Consider the following 27,767-nt stretch of genomic DNA (forward strand, 5'->3'; position numbering starts at 1 on the left):
CACATGGCACGTTTAAGGGCCAGGCACCGCAATGATTTGCCTAGCTTCTGAAAACTTTAACAGGCAATAAAACCTACGATGGTTGATAGACGATTGCAAAATCAGTAATATCTATTAACTCCCCACTCCCCACGCCCAACAAGCAAAGCAGCAGAATGTCTCTGGGGTTTAACCAGTTCTCTAAGGGTTAAACAGTTCTTAAAGTCTTCTCTGCTGTGGAAATGGCTGGCTGGCTCCTTGGTTTTCCAGTCTTTTTATTGGGAGCTTTGCACAAGCACTTGTTCCCATATAAAAGCGTTCACTAAATTTGAGGTCAAGTAACACGTTTTTGTTTCAGGAGCTGAACCGTTTACGAAAGGCTGCCCTGGCCTTTGGTTTTTTGGACCTGCTCAAAGGGGTAGCTGACATGCTGGAAAGGGAGTGCACACTGCTGCCTGACACAGCCCACCCTGATGCTGCCTTCCAGCTGACCCACGCCGCCAAGCAGCTCAAGCTGGCCAGCACCGGTGCCTCGGAGTATGCTGCTTATGACCACAATGTCACACCTTTGCAGACAGACTTCTCTGGGAGCAGCACGGAAAGACTGTGAAACTGATATTTGGAGCCACTTTTCTGTTTCATTTCCAGAGTGCAGATGATTTAGGGGAAAACCTTTGTATCTGCTCACCTCTGCAAGAGCCATCTGAAGACCTCCCTGAGGCTGTCTCAGAAACATCACTTGCTGGTTTGAATGATTCTACCAGTCTGAGAAGAGTTGAAAGGTGCTTGGCCACTTAGGCTCTCTGGGGCTCTGAGCCACCAGAACTTGCTCCCTTGATGGACATGTCTCCTGAAGTTTCAGTGGCTGACAAGCATAGCTCCCCATTGCTGCAGGAGTTGTTTCCTGGCTTCCTGAAAGGAGTCATCTCATACCTGTTTGCTATCACAACCCTATTGTCAAGCTTCTGTCTGTGGAATGAGCAACTCAGACCACCTTATATTTATACCAAGTATAAGATCAACTCAGTTTCAGAGCTTTGCTTAGAACTTGGTCAAAATGATAACCCTTAGGTACTTTTATAACTTGAGATACAGACTTTTAAACAGCAACCACACATATGTGTAAAATGGGAATTCAAATTTTGTGTGTGGTTTTTAAAATGAAAATAAAACTGATTTTCTAAAAAAAATAGTTTCACTTGAAATTAATGGCCATATTATGTTCCCTTGAATATCATTTCAACTTCTTAAGCAGCACAGATTTATAAAATCATGTCTTCTTGGGTTCTATATTGACTTCCTTATTCAGGCAGATCAGGCCTCAGTGCCAGGTTGTAGTTGCTGCTGGGTGGATTCCAATTCATGGAGACTCATGTGTGGTGGAGTTTTCCATAGTGTTTTTAATGGCTGGTTTTTCCAGAGTAGAGTACTATGCCTTCTGAGTGCTCCTCGGTAGACCCAAACCTCCAATCTTTTAGTAGCCACGTATATTATATGTAATATGGAAATTCAAGTTTTGGGTTTTTTTTGTGCGAAAATAAAGATTTACTGCAAAACATATAGTTTCACTTGAAACTAATGGGCATATATTGCCTTTTGGTCCAACATGTCACTTGAGTCTTGGTGTAGTGTTGTGTAGGATAAGCAACGGACTGCTAACCACAAGGTTGGCAGTTCAAACCAACTGCTCGGTTTGGCACCTCACCCATTCCTTGGAAACCCATACGGTATCGCTGTGAGTTGGAACCAGTTCAACAGCACATCATAACAAATACATGAACCATTTCCATTACTCAGGGACTCTGAGCCAGGTTCATTCCAGCTAAATTAATAAATCGCTGAATTCAAAGCCAGTTTTGGATCCAATTCATCAGCTAGGTTGATGATCTTTGGCAAGTAACATAACTTCTCCAGGATTTATTTACACAAACAGTGATTTCAAATGCTAAGGTAGAGTCCTTGGATTTCTGGGCCCTGTACCCCCACTTTCACATAATATGCTGAGCATAGGACTTCACTGAGAGTTTGGAAAACTATTAAACTAAATGATACTTAAGCACACATACTAGAATTTTGCTTGCAAATATTTTAATAGAAATACACAATCTTTTGTTTTCTCCAACAGCAATAAAGGAATTTGTAACAATCACTAAAAATACAGGATTCTGCCACAAGGATGCAGCATAATCTACTGCAAAGCTGATCTGCCCAGTTACACACAGGAACTCAGCTGAAAGACCAGAAGTCAGTACAAACAAGTGTGGACAGGAAGGTAGAGGCATGCGAGTTATCCTTCAGTGTAATGGAGTTACTTTTAAAAATCAGCCAGCCTATGCTAGCCAAGAGCTTCAGCACAGGTCAAGCGTCCCTCCTGGGCTTACAGAAACAACTGCTAACTCCTCGAGCCTCCTCTCCCCCAGGAGCAACAGGAATGATGCAACCAAAAGAGCTATCATATCAGGCCTTAAATTCTTTTACTCAAGTATTACTTCTAACACTTTGTTTACTTTGCATGTTTGGGAGAAAATTGCTGTATTTTAGAGTGGACATGCTTCATATAGCTAGGGTTTGTTTATTTCTTCCCCTCCCAGGTACCCCACTGGTATGTTTGCTACCAGGAATCTTTGTTAAGGATCAGCGGGTGGTTCTTCAGCCAAAGTTCCTGTTCTCTTTTCACTGTGAAAAGACATGTGAAAAAGGCAATCTAATAGCAGAATCAAATTAGGCATTTTTTGGGTCTAACTCAAAAACCTTCCCAGTACTCACTCTGAGAGGTACACAGGTAAAGGGGCTCAGCTAGTGCAGGGGAAAGAAGACCAACTTTTTAAAAAAATGTTTGTTCACAGCTTAAGACAGAATTGTGGGCGTGTCTAGTCTGGCCTATCCAAATGTCTCCAGGTTGCCACGGGTTGCATTGCCAGCAACTCACTGCCCTTGTGACCCACATATTTATGGTCCCTTCTGATCCTGGAGTCATGTTGAATTTGGAATCCTTTTGTTATAATTTCACTGTTTTCTTTAATGTTGAAAAGTTGTGGTGAAGTAAGAGATCATGATATTCCAAGGTTCTGACTGGTTTCTCTCAAACCATCCTGTACCCTGCCCACACAGTCGTAAACACTGTAGTAATAGATTTTGCTAGAAAGGCCAGAAGACGCCAGGTCTTCTGTATGTTCTCTAGCCCCACGCTGACTCAGAAAGGTTTTATCAATGACTGAGCCTAACTTGACTCTCACATGGCTGATGCCACCCCACTTGCTAGTAACCTACCGGATAGAGAAATCCTGCCTGAGTCGTTTTTACACTAGAGCAATGCCGTCTAGCTTTTCTATTCACATGCTGTAGCTGGAATAAAACCCACTTCTCATCTATGTGAATGGCAGTACCTTGTAGGGATGACACTGAAGAGCCATCCCAATATCCCTGACCTGTGTGACACAGACTGGACATGGGGTGGGGTGGGGATGGGGCCCAACCTTTTGCTGTCATGAACCTGTCATCAGGAATCCATGCCATGCAGATACTACACTAGGATAACACAGTAAATTCAGGAATGTTACTGGGGAAAAGGAGGGAGCCTCATGGAGAATTAAATCATTTTAACTTAAAAAAAACTTTTGCATCAGTACAAGAAGGTAAAACTGTTAAGAATCACAGATAAGCCTCAAACTGGAAAGAAGCCCTCCAAATCTCTTCTTAGTGGATCTTTTTCTTCTTCTGTCCATAGCGCCGTCTGCGCTGTTTATAAAGGTGACGGAAATTTATGTATAACCCTGAAAGAAAAAAGGGGTGGTTAAGAAATGAGATTTAGCTTCTCTATATAACCAGAAGCTTTTAGCATAGGGGCACTATCTAGTTATCTGTGCTTACAGTCTCTGTGGTAAGTGCCGTCGAATCGGTTCCAACTCATAGCGACCCTGTGTATCACTTCCAAGGAATGGCTGGTGGGTTAGAACTGCCAACTTTGTGGTTAGCACTCCAGTGTTTACTATACAGCACCACACCAGGACTCTATAGCTTATTACAGCTGCTCAGAAAGTACAATGCTGAACAAATGATTAACCATGAACTATAGATAATCTTTTTTCCTCCCTGGTGGGTTTCCAATTTAATATTTTCTTGTATTTGATTAGGGAAATTTTTAAACACGCATAAAAAATGAAATGACTGTATACTGAACACCCACATAGCCACCTCTTGGCTTCTGCATTCACTTTCCCACGTATTTATTCATAATCCTATCTACCTCTGTCTCTGACCCCTTGCTCTGGGGGAGCCATGGTACCACTCAAGCAGTCACATAGAAAGGCCCTGCAGCAAGAAACTGAAACTTCCCATCAAGAGCCACGTGAGTAAGCTTAGAGGGGATCCAGCCCCAGTCCAGTCTGAAAAATCACCTGCCCCCACTAACATCTTGACTGAAATCTAATGAGAGACTGTGTCCCAGAACCACCCAGTGAGGTTTCTTCGTGACCACCAGAAATTGTGTAAGATGTTTGTTTTAAGCTGCTACATCTTGGGCATAATTTGTTACATGGCAGTAAATAACTAATAAACTATCTGCTCTTTCATCCTCAGTTGCTGAGAAACCAGGCAGTCATTCTTATTTATGGTCACTTCAGGCGTTTCGTGAAACAAATCACAAGTGGTTATGAATCGGGCTGCGAACCTCAAGGTCAGCAGTTCGAAACTACCAGCTATTCTGCGGGAGAAAGATGAGGCTTTCTGCTCCCGTAAAGATTTACAGCCTCAGAAACCCTGTACAGGGTCGCTATGAGTATGAACCAACTCCATGGCACATAACAACAACATATATATACATACATATATATATATGGTACATTAAAATATGTTAGCTCTTTAGCTAAAGCAAATAGTCCTTACAGTCAGGAAGGCGTTTCAATCTCTCATATTTGTGATAATTCAGTTCTTATGAAATTAGGCAAGAAAAAGTATCATTTAATATAAAAGCAAATGAATAAATAAGCAAACAAGTTTTACATGAGAAGCAGCAGGCTTTCCCATTGTTAAAAAGAGGTCTCTACAACACTTTTTGGTTACTGAGAGGCCTTGACTGGCTTCTTCCTTGCTGTCAGCAGAATGAGGGAGTTTCCAAAACTCATGAGAAATTTTTATGACCGTCTCATTTCATTTTTCCACAAATGTTTTTGAAGGCCCCTGGTATGACCACCTCCAAGGAGCTCTGGTAGCATAGTGGTTACGAATTGGGCTGCGAACCACAAGGTCAGCAGTTTGAAACTACTAGCTGCTCCGCGGGAGAAAGATGAGGCTTTCTGCTCCTGTAAAGATTTACAGCCTCGGAAACCCTGTACAGGGTCACTATGGGTCGGAACTGACTCCACGGCACTTTACAACAACAACAACATAAGCTTTGGATGAGGAACATGCTAGTGAAACTAGTAGAAGTCAAATGTATTTCTTAAGTTTTAAAAGACTTTCTTAAATTGTTTTAAGCAAGAAACATCTTATGTTGTATTCCCAATGACCAAGAACAACCATTTCAAGGAAGTAATTCAACCACTAGAGATTTGGGAGGAAATACTTCCAAATACAGCATATTCACACTGTGGATCTCATTTTGCAAAATAATCAGGAGCTCTGGTAGCGTAGTGGTTACGAATCGGGCTGCGAACCTTAAGGTCAGCGGTTCGAAACTACCAGCTGCTCCGCGGGAGAAAGATGAGGCTTTCTACTCCCGTAAAGATTTACACCCTCGGAAACCCTGTACAGGGTTGCTACGGGTCGGAACCGACTCGACGGCACTTAACAACAACAACAACAACACCATATAAAGACTTTCCAAGCTCTGGGTCATTTAAGTCTATCCTCTGAGAAGTGCTGGGGGGAAGTCTGTATGGCAGAGCCAATACTTACCTAAGAATAATACGATTAGGTAAATCTGAAGGAAAAAGGAAAATCGAACTTTGACTTTCATTGGATACGGCAACGTGAAACTGAATCTTCCTGTTTCGTTGAACACTGGAATGGACTGGATCACGGAGATAGCTGGGAGCAGACACAAGAACTTGTTAGAAGAAAACAAAACACAAAGGGCCTTCAAAAAGTTCATGGAAAAATGAAATTAAAAAGTAATGGGTTTTTCCACGAGCTTTTTGAACCTCCCCTGTTACAGTCCCATTAAATGTTAGAACTTTCCAATCCAATCCCCACCCGTTAAAAGTTTCAGTTCTGGGTATTTTGAAATGCTTCATTGTCCCTTCTTAATTTTTCTAAGAAGCCTCCAAGTTGTCAACAAAATGTGGTGAATAAGGGCCAGGGGATCACATAGGGCTTCAGCTTCCTGATGCACAAAATGGAAAGAATCATCCCTATCTGACTCACTCACCAGGTGTTATCAGAATGAATCTGGTTCCCACATAAATGGGAAGCCTGCAGTACATGACTGCCTAGCTCCCAAAACAGAAAACTAGCTACTTCCCCGGATACCAGGAGCATTATGGAAAGAAGTCATCGAAAAGAATTCTGGAAAGTCCAGCACCCCATTTAGAGATGGAGGCGAACACTGGAGAATGACTGGAAGCTTAAGACTTCCTGAAAGTACCTTCTGCCAAACATCCTAGAGGATATAAGGGAATCCACACAGAATAGCGCAGCCATGTGAGTACCTTCCAATCCATGTCAATGCAAGTAAGCATGTAGAAGGGGTACCTATTGAAAATTAGGAATTCAGGTGTTAAAACACTGCAGGCTCTGAATGCAACCCTAGAAAACCAATCAAGTAGAAGAATCATCTCTCAATCAGACACATACATGATTTATTCAGAAGAGAATTATAATCCTGGGGTTTGTTGTTATTGTTGTTCGGTGCCATCGAGTCGGTACCAACTCATAACGACACTATGCACAACAGAAAGAAACACTATCCAATCCTGGGCAACCTCACAAATGTTGCCATGCTTGAGCCCACTGATGCTGCCACTTGGCCAATCCATCTCACTGGATGTCTTCCTCTTTTTCTCTGACCCTCCACCTTAGCAAACATGATATCCTTCTCCAGCAACTGGTCCCTCTTGACAATATGTCCGAAGTATAAGAGACGAAATTTGGCCACCCTGGCCTCCACGGAGCACTCTAGCTGCACTTCCAACACAAATTCCCATCATGCTCTGCCCCAAAACTGTCAAAGGATGTGAAGTCTTTTTAATTTCAACCTAAGTTTAGGTCTCAAAGGAACCCTCTTTGGAATAGGTCAATATATGAACTAAGTACTTAGAATGCTCTGGTTTTATTCCTAATCCTGATCTATTTTCCAGGTTGGTAGGGCTGTCAGACCTGGATAAATGAATTGTTATAGAAATTAAAGTTTATAAATTAACTGCAATCTAGAAATCGGACATATTTCACTTAAAAAGAGACACCATAAGGGAAGAAATGCTTCTTTCCAGACAGTGAGAATAAACATTAAGGCCCTATAATCTGGTTCATCTTTGTATTAAAGTGGATCAGAGGGTTTATTGGTTGCTATGGAATATACATTCTATTAAGACATGCTCTCAGGCTGCTTCTTGCTAAAGTGGAGATAGCAAAAAAGAGGAAGCTCTCCCAATGAGATTGATTGGCACAGTGGCAGCAACAATGGGCTCAAGCACGTCAACGATCATGAGATTGATGCAGGACAGAGCAGACTGTGTTTCGTTCCATTGTGCTATGATTCGGTACTGACTCATCACCACCTAACAACACCGACAAAGGCTGCTTCAGCCTGCTCCCCTTCTGAACCGTTAACTTCACAAAACTACCACCAACCTGGACCCTATGGGCCAATTTGCAAAGTCTTTGCTCCCTTTAACTGAAATAGAGGGAGAAATACAGAGTACATGTGGTTTGGTAAAGAGGCACACATCTTCTTTAATTGGTACTATTTTTTAAAGTTATCTTTTTCAGTTGAGAATGGAAGAAGCATTAGGAGGCTGACTCAAACTTCAGGAATTCTGTAGGTAAAGTACAATCATCTCTTCTAGAAGGTGTGTCTTGAATCGTTCCACCCAACCTGCAATGCTCCTTCAACTCCATGTTTCTTAGGCCTTACAACAATTTTTCCATGGGGATGGGTCGTTTCTTTCCAACAAGACAGGAAGATCCTGAAGGGTCAGATGGGCCTTTCCTTTCATTTCGGATTCTCTCTCCTTCTGCTCCTTAGTGACTAAGAAGGCACTAGGATCCTTTTTTTTTTTTTTTTTTTTTAATTTTTTAAAATCTGCCTCAACTTTGCAGAGCATGTAGATACAGACAGAATTTTCCTCACATTTACTCTTATTCCCAAACGAGACTCTCGTTTAAGAACAGCAATTCCCATAAATGGAGAGCTAGTCCAGAGAGGGAGAGGCATTCAAATACTATCCTGGCATTTTTACCCACCTGAAAATTTCTATTGTGCTCCACAGGTAAAACACAAAGAAAACAACAGCTCTGTTTTGCATTTCTTCCACGGTGCCAAAGATGATAAACAAAATGAAGTTTCTTCCAAGAAGCTATTGAAAGAACCCAAAAGGAAAAAAAACGTTTTAAAAATGTATACAAAACCCCTATTAATGTGTTGTCTGAAACCTACTAAGCCCACTAAATTCAATGGACAAGACTGAGTACAACTAGTTTGATTTAATCTTCCGTTCTAGTTTTGGAACAAGTGAAAGTAACCAAACCAGTCTTTCAACATAGCTAGGTAACTTTGGGTGTGTGTTTAAGGGTGTAAAGAAATCATCGTAAATAATCTATTTTTTAAAGTATACATTCAATTCAGGCTCTGAATGCAACCCTAGAAAACCAATCAAGTAGAAGAAACATTTCTCAATCAAACACATACATGATTACTCAGAACAGAGTTATAATCCTGGGGTATTATCCACAAATTCCCATCATGCTACTACCCAAACTGTCAAAGGAGGTGAACACTTTTTAATGTCAGCCTAAGTTTAAATGTCAAACATGTACATTTTAGAACACTGCCAAATGAACCATCGTTACCCTAACCCACAGTTTAAGAACTTGAGCAATACCAGTGTGGCACTCCCAAAGTAACTACTATTCTGTGTTAATGGTCCTCTTCTTTTTCTTTATAGGTTCTATTCGGCCTGTTTTAAAACTTGTTGAGATCATACTATATGATTATTCTGTGACTTGCTTCTTATTCAACACTCAGTGTGGATTCATCCACGCAGACACATGTAGTTTACGGCTCATTCATTTGCACTGTTTTAAGATATTCTAGTATATGAACAGACATTCCACACCTGAGGGACATCTGGTTTTCTACTCTCTGTGACTGTCTCTGGGCATATCTCATTTGGTACATATAATGTCTTGATTTCTGATAGGGTAAGTCCTCCAACTTCAGTTCTTCAAAGGAATCTTTTTGGCCCTTTGCTTTTCCACACAAGCTTTAGAAGTTTCTTGTCATTCCAAAATTATAATGATTTTTAATGAAACTGTATGAAAAGAACTGGCATCATATAGTACTGAGTCTTAGAATTCAAGAAAATTCAAAGTCTGTATACTTAACCCCTTCCTCCCCACACATCTGCAATCACTCAGGCTCTTTGGGGACAACTGAGAAAGACACAAAGACGGACTCTCTAAAATCGTTTCCAAAAACAACACTGCTTTCAGAAAAAAAAAATCACCCTCATTATCTTAAAAATATATATTGCTTGATGTGTATCACGGGTCAGTGAACTACGTCTTACAGATCAAAGCTGACCTACCGCCTGTTACTGTAACTTTACTGGAACCTCATGAATCCATTACATGTTGTTTAAAGCTGCTTTCACACTACAACGGCAGAGGTGAGTTCCCACAGCAGATCATCTGAGCAGCAATGCCTATATATTTTAATATGGATAACTTCATTTAATATATCAATATGATATACTATAGTGTATAATGGAGTCCTGGTGTGGCGCTGTGCATTAATGTGCTGGACTGCAAAGTCAGTTTGATCCACAAGGTCGGTGGTTCAAGCTCACCATTTGCTCCTTGGAAACCCTATCCAGGGTTGCCATGGGTCGGAACCGACTCGACGGTACTTAACAACAACATAGTATATAATAAGCAGGTGAAGATCTAGTTCCTCTGATTTTGGACTTCCTTTATTGCTGTTGAAAGTCTATTGTAGCTTCTTTGGAAGTATTTTGTCTTTACTGTGTTAACTACATTTAAGAAGTTTTTGTCTTTTGCATTCTGCAATTTCACTCTGATGTATCCAGAGGTGGATTTCTTTTTATTTATCCTGATTCAGATTTATTGTGCTTGTTGAAGCTGTTTTGGCTATTTTTTCATCAGTTCAGGGAAATTCTGACTTTATCTTTCTTCTAATCTCTTCCTCTATCCCATCCATCCTCTCTCATCTCTTTCTAAATTCCTATTTACACAGTCAACCTTGCACTCTAGCCGCATGTCTCTTAACCTCGCTCAGATTTTCCTTCTTTCTCTGTTCATTGTGCTCATTTCTTGAGATCTGCCAATTCACTAATTGTGTCTAATCTACTGTGTTGTTAGGTGCCATCGAGTCGGTACTGACTCATAGCGACCCTGTGCAAAATAGAACAAAACACTGCCCAATCTACTATAAAAACTACCTATTACATTTTAAATTTTGATTACTATATTTCTCATTAGTAGAAGTTCTATTTGCCTCCTTCTCAGGCCTGCTTACTCTTTATAGTTTCTTGTTTCTTGCACTCTTTTCCTCCTTGAGCATGATTCTAAGCAAGCTCTCGATTGTGAACAAGATTGTAAATCTATCTTTAAGTCAAAGTTATACATAAAAGTCAGAACAGTTACGTGCAGTTTGTATCTAATGTCAGTTAGTCAGATGTCTGTTTTAGTATATAGTATACCTTATAAAAGGAGCTCTGGTAGCATAGTGCTAATCTCAAGATCAGCAGTTTGAAACTACCAGCTGTTCCGTATGAAAAAGCTGAGGATTTCTGCTCCTGTAAAGATTTAAAGCCTCAAAAGCCCTATACAGGATGGCTGAGTCGGAACCGACTCCCCGACACATAACCACCACGACCACACCTGTCTCTGCATAAAAACAATTAAAGAAACACTTCCACATATACAAAAACTTTAACATAATAATACAGCAATTATATATGGACGGCAGGATAAGCACTGGACCACAAGGTCAGTTTGAACAGCAAACTTGGTGGTTCAAACCCAGTGGCTGCTCCTTGGAAACCCTACACAGGGTTGCTATGGGTTGGAACTGACTTGACAGCACTTAACAATAACAACAACAACAACAAATAATAATGTTTTGATGTGCAACACAATGAAGTGCCTGTTTGTTGTTATAAACCATTGTACATAGCTCTAACCTTTATAGAATGGGCATTCGCTTTTACTACAGGTTGTATGTAAGTTGGACACTCATAAGTCAGACGTTAGTAACCCAGGGACTGTGTGCATCTTCTATTCTGTATCTGATCATTCTAATATCTGAAGATCTTGTGGGACTGTTTGAGCAGCCTGTTGTTTCTGCTGTCTCTTGTTTATAATGCTTTATTTCCTTGGTTTTATAATCTTTGACTGGAAGCTACTCATTTTCCTTGGGAATTCTTTGAGGCCTACGTGGTCTCTTCCGGTAAAGATCTACACTTGCCTCTGCCAAAGTCTAAGAACAACAGCTGATGAGAATCATGTTCACCAAAATGTGTAACGTGAGAATTTTTGAGCCACCCAAGTGATATGAATTCAAAACAGAAACTCACTTAGAGGCGCAGCTTATGACTACCTAGTCTTAAATGACCTTCCCCCTCCAGTATGACCAACATTTGAGGCAGAAAAATCCCTTGTAGATAGCAGGAAATGGAAGGACAAGTTTATTTCTAAGCCATCTTTAGCCGCAGCTCTGTGTTCTCAGATTTAGTGGGAAGGATCTCCTCATAGACTCTACTGCAGGCAAGCCCTGGGGCTTCCACCTCTGTACTTCCAACATTCTAAAACTGAAGTTTACATTTGCTTGGCTTTGCATATCCTCTTGGGGCACAAGTCAGTACCAGTATTCAGTTTATCTCTGGAGTTTTAGCTTTCTCTTAGGGTTTGACCTGTTCATGAACACATTTGAGATTTTTTTTCAGTATCTTACCCAGTGTTTTCAGCATGAGAGTTCACTGTTGTTGTTATTAGGTGCCATCGAGTCGGTACCAACTCATAGTGACCCTATGCACAATAAACAGAAAGAAACACTGCCTGGGCCTGGGCCAACCTCACAATTGTTGCTATGCCACCAATGTGCCAATCCAACTCATCAGGAGGTCTTCCTCTTTTTTTCCAATGCTGCACTTTACCAAACATGATTATCCTTCTCCAGTGACTGGTCCATCTTGACACTATGTCTGAAGTATGGAAGACGAAGTTTGGCCATCCTGGCCTCCAAGGAGCACTCTGGCTGCACTTCTTCCAACACAGATCTGTTGGTTCTTTTGGCAGTCCATGGTACTTTTAATACTCTTCTCCCAACACCATAACTCAAATGCATCAAATCTTCTATGGGCTTCCTTACTATAGTACTTCTTACTACTGGAATCAATTTTCTTGAAGTAGGCATGAAGGCAGATTTGTACAGAGCTGTTTTAAAACAGCAGAAGATATTTTTCATCATATTGCTTTGGCTAGCTCTTTCTCAAATGACGATGCAAAGAAGGCCAGCTTGCTCATTCACGTTCAGCCTCGTTTCTGTGCTCCTGCTCTATACTGTTTACTGTTTATTCTTACTTGGTACCAAGAAGGGAAAACACACTAGCTATTCCCACCCTTGCAGGTAGAGACTACTTCTTATTCTTCTGTGCATATAATAGTAAACCCTCAATCTATGTTAAATGTTAAAATTCAGCTACTATTTCTAATCCAAATAAACTCTGCTCAGGTCACAGGCATTGCCCATCTTTGAGGGCACTCTCTGTTGTTGTTAAGTCAGTTCCGACTCCTAATGACCCTGTATCGGGGTCCCTAGGGTAGTTGGGTTTGAACCGCCAACTTTGAGGTTACCAGTCCAGTGCTAATCCTACAGCATCAAACCACGACTCCAAATGGCAGTCCCTAGAGCCGTGCAATAGGATGATAGTGACCCGGTCCTTTCCAACTTGGCCTAAAAATTCTACTTTAATGCTTACTTGTCATTGATATGCAAGAAATTTTATTTTATGGGTCATCTACTGGCCTCTTTTTTTTAAACTAAGCAAAACAGCTTCCTTCAGAGGGCAGACAGCATAGAAATAACAAGATGATTGTACTAACATCTTTATATTGCAATTGTTAGAATTCCAGAGCTGGTATACCAAAACCAGACAGAAGTATAAAAACAGTATTCCTTCCAGAAGAGAGTGACCAGGAATCACCTGGTTTCCCGTGAGTTTGTGTAGGTGGTAGTGAATGGCATGCAGTCAAGTACCTAGGAAACCGGGCAGGGAGGCTGGCTTTCATGCTCTGTTCCTGGTAACAATTTTCCAGATTAGGAAATAACATAGATAAATTGGAAAGAGCCATCTTCATATTTGGAAAGAAGGTCCCAAGTGAAAATAGTTCCTAGTGAAAATAACTGCCTTCATCGACCCAGGGTGGCAGGAGACCCAGTACAGTTTTTGCCTGAGGTGACTGAGGGCAGGCTATTCTGATTCTACTGGAGAGTCCAGTTTCTCTAGTTTTAAAGCTCAGGTGAAAACCTTGTGATTTCATGAGTATGCTATAAACAATGAAACTACACGAATGGAAAAGCTGAAATGGCAAGAATCTATTTTGGAAAATATCCCTGAAGGTTTAAAGCTCTCCACCTTGGTGAGAAAAAGATCAGTGCGCGTAGATATAGATAATCCTTACTAATGGAAGAGGAAAGCTAGAGCCTTCCACTCCCCAGCTACTCAGTACCTGCAGAAGAGAAGGCATCACTGGTGACTTTGTGACTCCGATTGCTGCATTGATAGTCTCCACAGCTGCCAGCATCTGGCAGAAATACATCATGTCAGCCACGGTGTGAAATGTATCATAGAAGGACTCTACGGGCACAAATATACATTTGGGGTAAATTGATTGACAAATCCCAACAGAATTTATTTCTCACACCAGAAAACTCCTTATATAACAAGAACTTTAGAAAAAGTAAGTAGAAGTCACGATTCAATTTTATTACCCAACTCCTGGTCTGGTGCTGTAGGATAAGCACCGGACTGCGAACCACAAAGTCAGCAGTTCAAACCTACCAGCTGCACCTTGGAAATCCCATACACACTGCATTTTTTCCTTTCTTCTTTGTTTAAAAATATTTATTATGTTGTTGAGAATGCACAGAAAAATATACACCCATTAAACCGTTTCTGTGTGGACAATTCAGGGACATGGACTGCTGTCTTGGGACTGTGCAGCAGCTCACCCCTTTTCCTTGCTGTTCCTCCCCCACTGACACAAACTCACTGCCCCTAAGGTTCCTGTCTAATCTTTCTAGTTGCCGTTGTCAATTTGATCCCATAGGGACAGCCTTCACTGCAATTACATCTTTAGACTTAATGATTCTGACTCTAGGAATCAATCCTAAAGTAGAAAACAGAATTTAAAAGTTTAAGTAAACGATGGTATGTCTAACTGAATGGAATACCACATAATAACTTCAAACGACAGTTATGGCTTACTGGGATCAGCACATATGGTATCTCCTTAGTTATCTTCACTTGACATCCTGCCTCTTATATTCTTCTTTGCTGAGCTTCTCAACTAGGACACCACTGATACTTTGTTGATGTTGTTGTTAGATGTCATTCAAGTCAGTTCCGACTCATAGAAACCCTCTGCACAACAGAACAAAACACTGCCCGGTCCCGCCCTTAGCCATCCTCACAGTGACATTGTTAAGTTTCAGCCCATTGCTGCCACCACTGCTGTCTATCTCACCAGGGTCTTCCTCTTTGTCTCTGATCTTCCACTTTACCAAGCATGATATCCTTCTCTAGGGACAGATCCCTCCTGATAAAATGTCCTTGTCTTGCATATTACAGAAAGTTTAGGATCCATGGTTCTTTGCCTGCAAATAGGGCCTCCAAATAATTGAGGGGAAATAAAAAACGAACCCTCAAATTGAGCATGTCCAAATGTCCCCAGAGGGCAGAAGTGCCCTGTCTAAAAACTACTGGTAAAGGAAACCATTATCCACCTACTTGTAATGTAACTTCTCAATTAGAGGTGCCATCAAGAAGCAAAAACTAAAGCTGAAAAATGATCACCAATGAACGACAACTTATAGAAACTAGTTTCCGTTTAATTCTTTCTCCCACTTAACAATGGGCCTATTTATCATGTCCAGCTTTCTCTATTTTCTAAACTTTCTTAAATCAGCACACTAACTTGCATGATTTATTTTAAAAAGTTTTTTTTTAATATTAGAAGGTATACCATATATAATAAGCTCATATATAATAAATATAGGTTTACATAATGGGAGAGGACTATTTCATATAGTTTTTCTGGAGAGAAATTTGGTAGTATACATCAAAATCCCCATTTCACTTCAGAATTTTTCCCAAGGACATTACTGCTGTTTTTGTTAAGTGCTGTCAAGTCATTTCTGACTCATAGTTACCCTGTACAGGGTTTCCGAGAAGCAGCCGATGAGCTTGAACTGCCTACCTTTCAGTCCAAACTGATCATGCAGTGCAAAGAGCCACACCAGGACTCCTGAGGACATTATTAAGGATATGAATAATAATTTAGCTATAAGGATGATCAGTGGAACACTGTTCATAATAGCAAAAGGTTCAAAACCTTAAACCAGTCCAGTAATGGCTGGTTAAGTTAGTATATGTCAATACACAAAACAGACATTTGAAGTGACGTGACAGAAGAATCTTCAATGACATGTAAAGATGTTCATGAGGTTCTATTTGTTGAAAAACAAAGGATACATGATAGTATTTATGTGCCTAAGTTTTGTTTTGTTTTGTTTTCAATAGTTGGGTTTAGAAAGATACATACCAAAACACCAAGAATCTACTGCTATCATGGATGAGATTAGGGTAAGTTTTCTTGTTTTTGTCTATCTTTATTCTTCTGTAATTAACACTTACTAGTTTTATAATTTGGAGTCCTGGTGTGGTGCCACAGGATAAGCATTCAATCTCAAGGTCAGTTTGAACTGCAAGGTCGGTGGTTCAAACTCACCAGTCGCTCCTTGGAAACCCTAGACAGGGTCACTATGAGTCGGAACTCACTTAACAGCACTAACAACATTTTTATAGTTAGAAAAAATTTTTTTATTTTTAAATAAAAATGTGTTTTTTAATAGAGAGCTGGACAAGTTCTAGAGTTTCTAGTCAAGCCAAAAGTTTTCTGCTGTTTTCCCCTTTGCACAAAAAGTCTGACAAGTAGTTTATATCGTAAGACAAATACTTGTTTGCCAATCATCAACTTCCTTAATTCAAGAGGAGACTATTACAAAGAACAAACTAAGACGCCAAGTACCAGGTCCCAAGTTCTTATCACATCTTTGACAGCTGATAAGGGAAGGACACAGCCAAAAGAGAAACTGCAAGTCACAACAGCTTTCTTTACAGATAGGAACGACTCAGCTAACTCAGCAGCATTCAGACTGATCACCTTAACAACCAGCAGGCTTTAGTGGAATACTCATCATCAGTCCAACCACGTTAGATTAAAGAAAGCATTTATGTATTTGAATGTCACTACAAAGGGGCTTAAAGAAAGTCATGGGAGAAATGGAATTAAAAAAGCAATGGTAAAAAAAAAACGGAAACTGCCTTGTATTTTCACTCCAGGAATCCCAGAATGCATGAGTGGCTCAGCTCAGCAAAGGCAACAGTCAGCTTCCATAAAGATGTCCAGTCCTCGAAAATCTATGAGACCCGAGATTTCAGACCTCAGCCACCCTTCATGGCTGGAACTGAACTCACCCCTGCCGCTCAATCTTCAGCCAAGCAATAGGCAGGCCTAAACATGAACGATAACCTTAGAACAACTGGCCATATGAAATCAAAAAAGAGCAGCTTTTGCTCAAGGATAAAGTTCAGAAGGCAGGAAGATGATAGAAAAGAAGGACAAATGGAAATGTGAGACACAAAGAGGAAATGAGAAGAGTACTGTTAATATGGTGGGATTACAGTTTGTGTCACAGAACAGAATGTGTTTGAACTGTTGAATGGAAAATCCATTTGCTCTGTAAACTTTCATTGAAGTCACAATCAAAAGTTAAACACAACAAAACTGTAGGAAATAATTCTACTCTGTCTTAAAGGGTTACTCAATAGCACTAAGTGTTTGTTTTTCAAATTTTCAATCCATGGGACTGTGATATCTATTCCCATTGATTCCAATGCACAGCAACCTCACAGGATAAACAGACCATGTGAATATGGTGGATGTCCTTCAGATCTTTTTTTCCATGTGCTGATTCAGTCCTTTCCCCTCCCATTTTATATGAGTGTGGTCAAACTGTTAGGTTTTTTAAAAAAGTAATATATAAATTTGTTCTATCGTAAGTATTTTCCTATGATATTACAGCACTTAACAACACCACCAACATGTTATTACAAACACTTTACATACTTGATATTTGCTCCAGAACATCCCACAGAGTGAATGTATCAAACTAATCTCTACCTGACGGACATTTAGGTAGTTTCTAATTTGACTTTCAATCCTTTGGGGGAACTTATTTTTGTATGCATTGTGAGATATTTTTGTTACTTGCCAGGGAGTTGGTTCTGACTCATAGCAAACCCATATAGGGTTTCCAAGGCTGTAAATCTTTCAGGAGCAGAAAGTGTTATCCTTGGAGCGGCTCTAACCCCCAACCTTGTGCTAAACACATTCCATATCTCCCTCATACTTCCAAAATCAATTTTCTTTGGAAACATTAAATTTCCCATCTAATAAAAATAATTGACTAAAAAGTTCTTTTCTACTAATTCATGAGTCCTCTTTCATTCTATATGTGACTCACAGAGAAATACAACTCTTTCCGTACCACCTAATCTGTTCTGTTGATCAGTCATTTTTATGCTAATGCCAGATTATCTAAATTGCCACCATCTCACACCAGGAAGAAAAACTCCTTTCCCAGTACTCTTTTTCCCTCAAAATTTTACTAATTATTTATTCAAATTATCAAAAAAATTTTCATTGGCATTTTATTTGGACAAAATTCCACTGAACATATAAATTAGGAAGAATTAATAGCTTTATGACACTCTTTTCATTTTTTTCTAAACTAATCCACTTTAAAATCCATCTAAAGAAATACCAAAACGGCTTCAGAAAGAGAATCAAAAGTGAGACCCCAGTCCTTGCGTAACTTTGACACCAGAAGTATCATAATCACTCAACCAAGCGTTAACTGAACACCCACAACGTGCAGGATACTACCATATCAACTCATATACTTATTAATGAACTATCAGGCAGTGACTAGAGAAAGAGATGCTAGTGCGTGATGGGCCTCTTTCAGATGAGTCTTCATGTGCGGACTTGGGACATTTCTTCGTCCAGGTCTAACACCTGTTTGCTCCCCTGTGATGTGGAAAGGAGACCCATTCTGCTTATTTATCAAGGTCATGGGAGGTGAGAGGTGAAAGCACAATGAAAAGTATAAAGTAGGAGTTATTAACACCAGTGGCCAAGGGTGGTACCTTTGGTGGGCAGTGGACCAAATACTGAAAGAAAGCAAGCTAGCCTTTTATGTCTTACTTGCCTTTTCCTAAGATAAAGAATCGCACAGTCAGGTTGACAAAGATCCAGGAAAATCCCAAGAACTGCACAAGGTTATACATGAACAGGTATCCTTTCTTCATGCTTGCAAGAGCTGAAAAGCAAAGTAAGGCAGTATGCCGTTAACAGCCATAGTCATAGCAAGGGAGGGATGTGTGGGACTTACCTAGATGGCTTCATCCCTCTTTCCTAGTCAGGTGTCCTAAGCGCCCACACAAATACCTGACCCAGGTCCTCAGCAGCTTAAGGTCCTGGTGCCATAGAGATACAGATTTGGGACAATCATAAGGAGCATTGCTCTGTGAAGTTTTTTTTTAAAGGTGTTTCCCTTCATACCTTTGAGGGATACGAATACATCCACCACAAATCCCAGAGGAAAAAATGATGATGACCATCTTAATAGGACTACAGAAGGAAAATAAAGCTATCCTTAACCCTTACTCTATGTGTGCTAATATAATCTACAGTCAACAGCTTCTTCTCTGGAATTTTTTAAGGTCATGCAGGTCAAACCAGTTCAAAAAATTAGCAACAGTAGTGGAAAAAATTATGGTATATTCATTCAACCAACCATTCAATGAACGCCCACAGTGAAGGATGACACTTAGCTACAGCATGAGGGGCACTATTGGAAGGCAAAGATGGCAAAGATGATGCCACCCTCAAGGAGTTTACTAGCTAAAAACCGTAATACAAGATGAAGAGTTATAGGTAATACGCTTTCAAAATTTCAAAGGGAAAAACTGGTTATCAGTCTGGAGAAGAAACAATCAGGCAAGCCTGCTTTGATATACAGGCAGGATAAAGATATAACCAAAAGGAGGGCAATTTCAAACTGAGAGGCAGGAAAATAAGGGACTCCAGTTTTGTTTGCAGCTTAAGGTTTATGAAGCCGCAGCCAAAGGAAGAGTTAAGAGGGAGGAGCCAATCAAAGGAAAGGATAAAGAGTTTAGACAGAGTCATGGTTGAGTCAAAAGGAGTGAGGTAAAGGAAAGGACAGTTTTCAAGAGAAGAGCTATGAAGCTCAGATTTTGCTGCTACATGTTTATTCCTAAGCTACAGATATCCTGCATAAATACTTGACAGGTATTTTTAAAAACCACATTTAATAGTACTGTCAATCAAAAGTAGCCTTATTCCAAGGGATCGGAAAAATTAACATTTTACTAGCTCAAATTTGTCCCTTCAAAACTACAAAAATGTAATATCCAAGTACTTTCTCATCATAAAGACCATCTTTCATCAAGAAACTCTATGAATTTAGGTTAAGCAGTTAATAGTTTTATCTAACATCCTAAAACCCCACTTATGAGAGTTTTTACATATTTCTAAAGTTTATCCCTTTAAAACACCGAAAGATTAATTTAAATCTCAAGGTGGCCTTTTTGTTGTCGTAATTCTTTGTCTTCACTAATCCTCTCCCCTCCTCCGCTAGATGAAAGAATAGTTCTCTGGATTAACGGCCAGTCAAATCTTTTTTAAAAGCAATGAAAACCCTTTCAACACAAATCTTATTCACAACCGGAATACATAAAACACAAAGGCAGAGCTGCTATGGTTAAAATGGGCCTGCTTGCTTGACCTAGCCCCCCCAAGCATCTCTGGGAACCCTAGGGCACCATGGAAACCAGTCCTCTTCCTTATGTATGGCACGCCAAACAAGTGCCACTAAAACTTGAAAAAGTTCAATTTAGGGCAAATTCTGCTTTCAGAGTTGGCTTTATATAGACCTGCATGGTCCTCCCATGAGCAGGGAAGCTCTTGGAGCACAAGTGCTATGTAAATTCACCAGACTCCACAACTCCAGGGTCTACTACACTGCTTTTCACAGAGCACAACTATGATAGACAGCTGCTGAATCCAACCTCTTACCCACAAGACACTACACTTGGCTTATAAGTGGGTTGAACAGACAGAAACAGAAATCGATTTTTATAAAGTTACTGTGGAGTAGCAGGGCATCTTTATGGTTGACAACCACACCTTTTTCTATGGCGCCATTCTGGAGATCTCAACTGGGGCTGCTAACTGTAAGGTCGGCGTGCTGTTCAAACCCACAAGCCGCTCCTTGAACGAAAACTGAAACAGTTTCCCCCGTAAATGTTTGCAACCTCAGACACCCTATATAGGTTCACCAGGAGTTGGAATTCATTCCGTGGCAGTGGGTTTGGTTTGGGTTTGAGTGCATATCTTGAGCACCGGACATGATGGATTTCTCCTAGCCTCACCTGAAGAGCTGACTGGATGAAATCATTAGCTCTCCGGCCATATCACACACATCCATGCCCAACCTCGATCACAAGTTAACTAGTAACTAATGTAGCAGCAGTGACAACTTACTTTCAGGGGAGCCTTCACTTTCCATTCTGAGTTTATTTAGGCGTTCTTCTTCCTAGAATTTGGACAGAAGTTTTCCCAAGAACACAAGTTAGAAATCCCAGAAGCTTGCAAAGTTTCCCGTGCTGGGTATGTGACGCACCACCTCAGTCAGATCAAGGTTAGTATCAACAGTGATAAGGCGTGCTGACTGCATGCACTCTCAGAGCTACCTCCCATGACTGTGGTCAATGCTTCTGAATAGGGTCTCGATAAATTGGGATCAACTTGATGGCAGTGGATTATTGGGTTATAATCCAAAGTATAAAAGAAATATCTACGATTCTATACAGATATAAATAAATAATTTAATTAATTAATTAATTAATGAGAGAAGAGACGAATCTCTCATTACAGAAGAACTCCCAACAAATTATGTACGTATTCTACCCTAAGAGGCAGGGGGTATAACTGTGAGTTATGCATAGGTGACTTCCTTACATAAAGCAGAGTAAGGAAAGGTAAGAGGGGAGCAAGAACCACTTTATAAAATCTGAAATCTGACAATCACTACCTCAGCCTGGTGATCAAGATTAATATCTACAGTGATAAGTCATATTGATAACCTGTACCCTTAACTGGATGGCATTTTATCTCTGGGATCTTCCATCCAAAAACCCAACACCACCCCAGTCTAATCATGAGGAAAACATGAGACAAACCCCAATTGAGGGGCAGGCTACAAAAGACCTGACCAGTACTTCTCTAAAATCCTATCTCTAGGTCTTTACATAATCTGTGTCTTTGTCCCTAGCCTACCAGGTCTTAAGAGACATCTAAAGTGGCCAAAATAACTTGGAGTTCTTACTAACCTTGGCTCTGAGCTCCATTTCTGCATCAGATTCATCCAGCCAGCGATCGAAGTCAGGGGCCAAAAACAGTGGACGCTTCTCCTGCTTGGTGAGTCTCTCCCACCACTGACTCACCTTCTTCTGTACCCTTATATTTACCTGCCTCTCGGTCAGTTTGTACACAGGCTAGGAGAAAAAGTGATAATGTGAGAATGCTCTCCCCTACTCCCCACTCTTTTCCCTGAAGTGTCCCCAAGCCAACGTAGCTACACAGAGAAGCTATCTGGTATGCTGAGGCCTTCTCCGAAGTTCTGATGCAAAAAGAACATGAAGACCAGGGGCCAGTAGAGGGAAGAATTGGTAAGAATAGCAGTCTTTCTCTGATTTTCCCCAAAGAATTACAAAGAGGAAGAAGGCAGACAATTCCTGGTTAGCACAGAGGGAGGAGCTATCACAAATCTCTGGCCAGGTCTATATCACGCAAACACTCCATCCTATCACCCTCTCAAGTACACCCTCAGCTTTAAAATGTTCCTCCCAAGAAAATGACTGAAGTCAGTGATCGATGGTCCCTGGCAAAAGTGAATTTGTCTTTTAGAATGGCCAGAGCTGTAGTGTATCAATGATCACCTGTCCTCAATGGTGAGCCTAGGGAGTCGTCCCAACAATCCTCAGATTCTGAGAGGCTGCTCCAGGTAACACCAGCTCATTACTCCTGACATGGTGTCTTCCTTTTGCTTCCAAAGCAAGTTCCATGGCAGGTCCTCTACCTCTCATGCCACAGATGACTATTAATGCTTTCTCCAAACAACTGAGACCCCTGCAGTGAAAGATCACTCAGCTCCAACTCCCAGAACTAGGGGTGGAATTTTAGATACTGAAGTATACCCTCTTTTAGATTCTCTCTCTTCTTGTTAGAGACACTCCCTTGGGTGAGGAAAAACAAACCTCAAATCATGCTCCCAGCAGACTTTCTAAAAACCAGCTACTTCAGCCCTTCATGATTTGCATTTTTCTCTTTAGCCCTGAGGCAAAGGCACCTAAAAGTAGCCCCCATGGTGCACTGAAGTTACCTTCATTGTGGTGGAATGATGTGGGAAAAAATAGAGAGAGAGGTTACACAACTTGAACAGTGTAATCCCTGTTACTACATTGTACAGGTAGATGTAGAAATTGTTGAGATGGAATGTTTTGTTACGCATATTTGTACCACAATAATTTTTTTTTTAAAGTAACCCCTTCGCATGGGGTTTCACATACCTACTAAATTTAACTCTACTCTTTACTGATGCTATCCCTCCTCAGCCATCACGGAAAACCAGAGACTAGCAGAGCTGAAAAGGACCTCTGAGGTCATGCAATCCAGCCTTTCATTTCACACTCGAGAAACCTGGAACTCAAAGTGAGCAGACATTTTCAGGTTCGCACCACCAGTAAATGATAGAATGCATATTCAACTCTGGTTCCTACTTTTCCCTTTCAATACCTAAAACCTGGGCTCTGTTCCAAATAAAGCGGCTACAGAGTTCCTGAGAGGTTTGGTTTTCGTTTTTTTTTTTTTTTTGAGATTTTATTATTTTGTTGATAATATACGCAGCAAAACATGCATGCACCAATTCATCACTTTCTATACGTCCATTTAGGGACATTGAGTACAGTCTTCCAGTTGTGCAGCCATTGTTCCTCCTTCACTGACATAAATTCAATGCCCCCTAATGTTCTTATCCAATCTCTCCAGTTGTTATTGTAAATTTGATCCTATACAAATAGTTCTTTAAAGGGTTTAATGTTCAATGCAGACATTTTTTCACTAGTTAAACTATTGCTTGGTTTTAAGATGTTTTGGGGTAAAGGTTTAAAGATTATCTCAAGGCAATCGTTTCAGTGGTTCATCCATCCTCCATGGTTTCAACGTTCACGAGAACTTGAAACTATCTTCTGCATTACCCCCCTAATGATCAGGATTCATCTATAGCACCTTTGACCCAAATGTTCAGAAGTGGTAGTCAGGCAAAGGTGGCAGATGTTCACAGAGGCAATTAGCCACACATTCCATAGTCTCCTCCTATTCCTGACTCTCTGTCTTTCTCTGTTGCACCAGGTGAGTAGATTGCAATTGCTGAACTCTGAATAGCCACTTGCAAGATCTTAAGACCCCAGATACTACGTAGAACAGAAGCTCCAAACAGAATACTAGGCCAATTAACTGGTTTATGCCATGAAACCATGACCCTGAGCCTGTAAACTCAAAAGCAAATCCCATGACGTTGTACATAAGCAGCCTCAGCAGTTATTCCATTTTCTTTGTAATTATTATAAATATATCACACAACTTTTGCCAACTGAATTTTTTACAAGTGCTACGGGGAAAAGCACTGAACCACAAGATTGGTTCGAACCATAAGGTCAGGGTTCAAACTCACCAGCCCCTCCTTGGAAACCCTATACAACTATGTATACAACCCTATACACTATTAATCAGAAGCGATTCAACAGCACTCAACAACAACAACAATTTATTGGTAGCAATTTCAATAATTGGCTGTGCAACCCAACCCTTTAATCAACTCTATTTTTACCTCCCTTTTCCTTCTTCCTCCTGCACTTGGTAACCATGAATAAACTTTGGTCTCCATACATTTGCCTCTTCTTGTCTTTTTTATATAAGAGATGTCATGCAATATTTGACCTTTTATGATTGACTTATTTTGCTCAACAAAACGTCTTCAAGCTCCATCCATACTGTAGCATGTAAATGATTTCATTTCTCTTACTAGCTTAGTATTATTCAATTTTTATATTTTATCCATTCATCTGTTGATGGGCATGTAGGTTGTTTCCACCTTTTGGTGGTGATTCGTGCTGCAGTGAACACTGGTATACAAGTGTCCTCCTGAGCCTCTGTTTTCAAATCTTTGGTGTATATACCTGGGTGTGGAATTGCAGGGTCCTGTAGTGTTCTGGGTTTAGGTTTTTGAGGAACTGCCACCGTTTTCCTCAGTGGCTGTGCCATTTTGCATTCTCACCAGCAATGGATAAGGGTTCCAGTTCCCACATCTTCACCAACATTTGTTATTGTGGGGGTTTGGTTTGGTTTTTATCTTACCTATCCTAGTGGGAGTGTAATGATATCTCATGTGGTTCTGATATCCATCTCTCTGGTGGCTAATGATGTGGAGCATCTTTTTATGGGTTTGGGGGCCTTGGTTGTTTATCTTCTTCTTTCCCACAACCCCTTCTCCCCACTTCACCAAACTATTAGTACTTATTCTCTAAAATGGAAAATGAAATGAGTAAGGAAAGAACATACCTCTGGCTTCACGGGGTCCAGGAACTCCAGGTGAAATTCATAGATATTGTCCCCTTTGGCACCGTGTCCTTGAGCTATAAAGGAGAAAGGGACATTACTATGGACTTGAGAGGAGCAGGCCCATCCAAAAGGCAGCTTGGGGCAGTTTTTCAGAAGTATACAAATATTAATTTAGGGTCCTCCTAAAATGAGTGGGTTCTTGTGGACACAGCTCCTCAACAACCAGAGAAGCAGAATTGTGTACAAAGTCTCCTTCCATATGTCCTTCTGATCAGTTCCAGAGTATTTACTTAATCTTCAAATGTGACCGTGATCATACCCAGTACAAATACTAGGCAAGGCAAGAGGAAGACTACATGGCAATGCTGGACTGTCTCCAAGAGAGCTCTGAATCAAAATCCTCCCAACCAAGGCCAGAGAATGAAGGGGAGAAGCTGATTTCAGCCCTTCATGATTTTCCACTCCAAATGGGACAAGGAGAAGCAAAGTCTTTCTCAGCTCCTTCCTGAAAGAGGATAACTGGAACTGGGAAGAAAGTCTCTTGGTTGGCCATTGCTCCATGCCTTAACGTGACTCCTTTCCCCAAATCAAGGGGGACTCATAGCTAGGAGCCAGTGACTGCTAAAAAAAAGCCAGCAGTGCTGCTGGACTTCTTCCCTCAACACTGCAACTCGCCTACTGTCTTGATGCTCTCCTGGGATTCTCTTCCCTCATCTGGTCGTATGTGGTGGTGGTGGTGGTGCTGTTAAGTGCCAACTAGTCGGTTCTGACTCATACCACCCCTATATCAGGTTTCTAAGGAGCGGCTGGTGCATTTGAACTGCCGACCTTGAGGTTAACAGTCCAGTGCCTATCATATAGTGCCAGACTAGGGCTCTGTATGTGGTAGAGCCTGCTTAATATTTGCTGGAGGAGGCTACCATTCTGTTAGGTTTCAATTCCTTAAGATAGAACATTCTCCAAGTGGCAAGGTACTCTTTCATTACTTTAACTTCCCTTTCAATGGATTTAGCCAATAAAAATACCTGAGCTGCTACCACCACTACACTCCAACTTGAAAAGTAGATCTAAAAACCAGGCTGGTTTTTCATGTAACTATATTAGGAGATGAACCTAATGTACAGCAGAAATTCTTCAATCTCCCATGACCCTCTTCTCTTAAATAACGATATTCCTAGGTAGAAGTAGAGTATGTCTTCTGGACTCCAAGATTTCTGTGAATTGAAATGCCACAACCCAGGGACAGAAAGCTGTGACACTGAAGGAAAAGCAGAGGAGCAGCAGCGACAGAACTAAGAGCCAAAGCCTGAGATTTCCTGGCCTACAGAACAAGTAAAGCTGAGTGACGTTGGGCAGGAGGCTCATTTGTGGAACAAGTAAAGCTGAGTGACTTTGGGCAGGAGGCTCATTTGTGGAGAAGGGTGCCTCTAGCCACTTAGCTGGGAGTTAGGCTTCCTGAGGCACAGAGCTAGAGCTGAATGCCTTTGAACTGAGGCATATAGGAGGAGTGCTGTGTCCTGTGGGTAAATATATTAACAGCCCTAAAAGAACCTTTAAAGGCTGCTGGGGCAGAGAGAGGCCTGCCTGTGGGCACAGCTGAGGGAAGACTATCCTAACTAGAACAACTGTGCCCTGAGCACTTCTGACCCCAAATTATATCCTACTAACTTCCCTAGTAAACTCCCTAACTATGAGGATGGTGTTTGAGTTCTGTGTGGTCAGTGCAATGAATGATCGAACCCAGCATGAAGGGAGTAGCACAGCATAACCCACTGCCGTTGAGTTGATTCTGACCCATAGAAACCATATATGACAGGATAGAACTGATCCTTACAGTTTCCGAGTGTCAATTTTCACTGGAGCAGTCTCATCTTCCTCCCATGGAGCGGCTGGTAGGTTTGAACCTTGCTGTTAGCAGTTCAGTGGGTTCAATTTTGAGACATACAGATAGAATCCAATATCCTCATTTTACAGGTTTAGAGAAGTCATGGTTATGGCAGAATAGGAGCTAGAAACAGAATGCCTGATTCCTAGCTCAGGATTCTTTTTCACTGTACTAACTCCTTCTCTAAGGGAAAAGTTGGGTTTTTAAACAAATTCTTTGACTCTTCTGATCATATATTTCAAATCAATCTAGTTTACTCCAAAAACTCAAGGTGAGCACCAGTAAAAAAATTTTTAAATAAATAAATCACTGTAAAAAGCTAGACACATTTGCCAGAATACTGACCTTTGAAATGCAGCACATTTTCAGTGATGCTGATGGCAGGATTCTGTGAAAAAAGACCAAGGAAGTGAGGGGGGAAATTAAATTAAAACCAGGTGTCCCCTTCCTTTCTCCCTTCTTTGGGGGCTTGACTTCCTATCTTATGCCTCTCTAAGAAATATATTTAGTTGTCTGTTCATCTCTATGTGTAAGATTTCTTATGCTTGTCTTTAGTTATGAGATTGTAAGCTCCTACAATAAGGACCCTAAACTGTTCAACCTGTACCAAACAATAAGGTACTGAATTGGCCAATTGGCCCATTCTGACAACGGTGAGTTGTCACCATAGCAAGGT

At 40.8% G+C, this 27,767-nt stretch overlaps 2 protein-coding genes across 6 annotated transcripts in view; one reads left to right on the forward strand and one right to left on the reverse strand.

Moving 5' to 3' along the window:
- The window catches only part of VWA9 (von Willebrand factor A domain containing 9), a 39,557-nt gene extending 38,777 nt beyond the window's left edge, over nt 1-780 (forward strand). For 2 of the 4 annotated variants that reach the window (XM_006831520.1, XM_006831523.1), the window contains one exon: nt 338-780. In XM_006831520.1, the coding sequence (XP_006831583.1) occupies nt 338-589 (252 nt within the window). In that variant the 3' untranslated portion in view covers nt 590-780. The remainder of the gene's footprint in view (nt 1-337) is intronic. The other 2 variants (XM_006831521.1, XM_006831522.1) reach the window with 2 other exon arrangements.
- A 2,686-nt stretch (nt 781-3,466) lies between these two features.
- Nucleotides 3,467-27,767, reverse strand: part of PTPLAD1 (protein tyrosine phosphatase-like A domain containing 1) — a 41,620-nt gene continuing 17,319 nt past the window's right edge. The window contains exons 2-11 of one of the 2 annotated variants that reach the window (XM_006831524.1): nt 27,437-27,479; nt 25,207-25,280; nt 21,918-22,082; nt 21,070-21,121; nt 18,713-18,823; nt 13,888-14,015; nt 8,380-8,492; nt 6,563-6,669; nt 5,875-6,006; nt 3,555-3,752 (exon numbers count right to left, since the gene is read on the reverse strand). In XM_006831524.1, the coding sequence (XP_006831587.1) occupies nt 3,676-3,752; nt 5,875-6,006; nt 6,563-6,669; nt 8,380-8,492; nt 13,888-14,015; nt 18,713-18,823; nt 21,070-21,121; nt 21,918-22,082; nt 25,207-25,280; nt 27,437-27,479 (1,002 nt within the window). In that variant the 3' untranslated portion in view covers nt 3,555-3,675. Of the gene's footprint in view, nt 3,753-5,874; nt 6,007-6,562; nt 6,670-8,379; nt 8,493-13,887; nt 14,016-18,712; nt 18,824-21,069; nt 21,122-21,917; nt 22,083-25,206; nt 25,281-27,436; nt 27,480-27,767 lie in introns of both variants that reach the window. The other variant, XM_006831525.1, reaches the window with a different exon arrangement.

This window comes from Chrysochloris asiatica, unplaced genomic scaffold, assembly GCF_000296735.1.
Source record: "Chrysochloris asiatica unplaced genomic scaffold, ChrAsi1.0 scaffold00004, whole genome shotgun sequence".
Lineage (NCBI taxonomy): Eukaryota > Metazoa > Chordata > Mammalia > Afrosoricida > Chrysochloridae > Chrysochloris > Chrysochloris asiatica.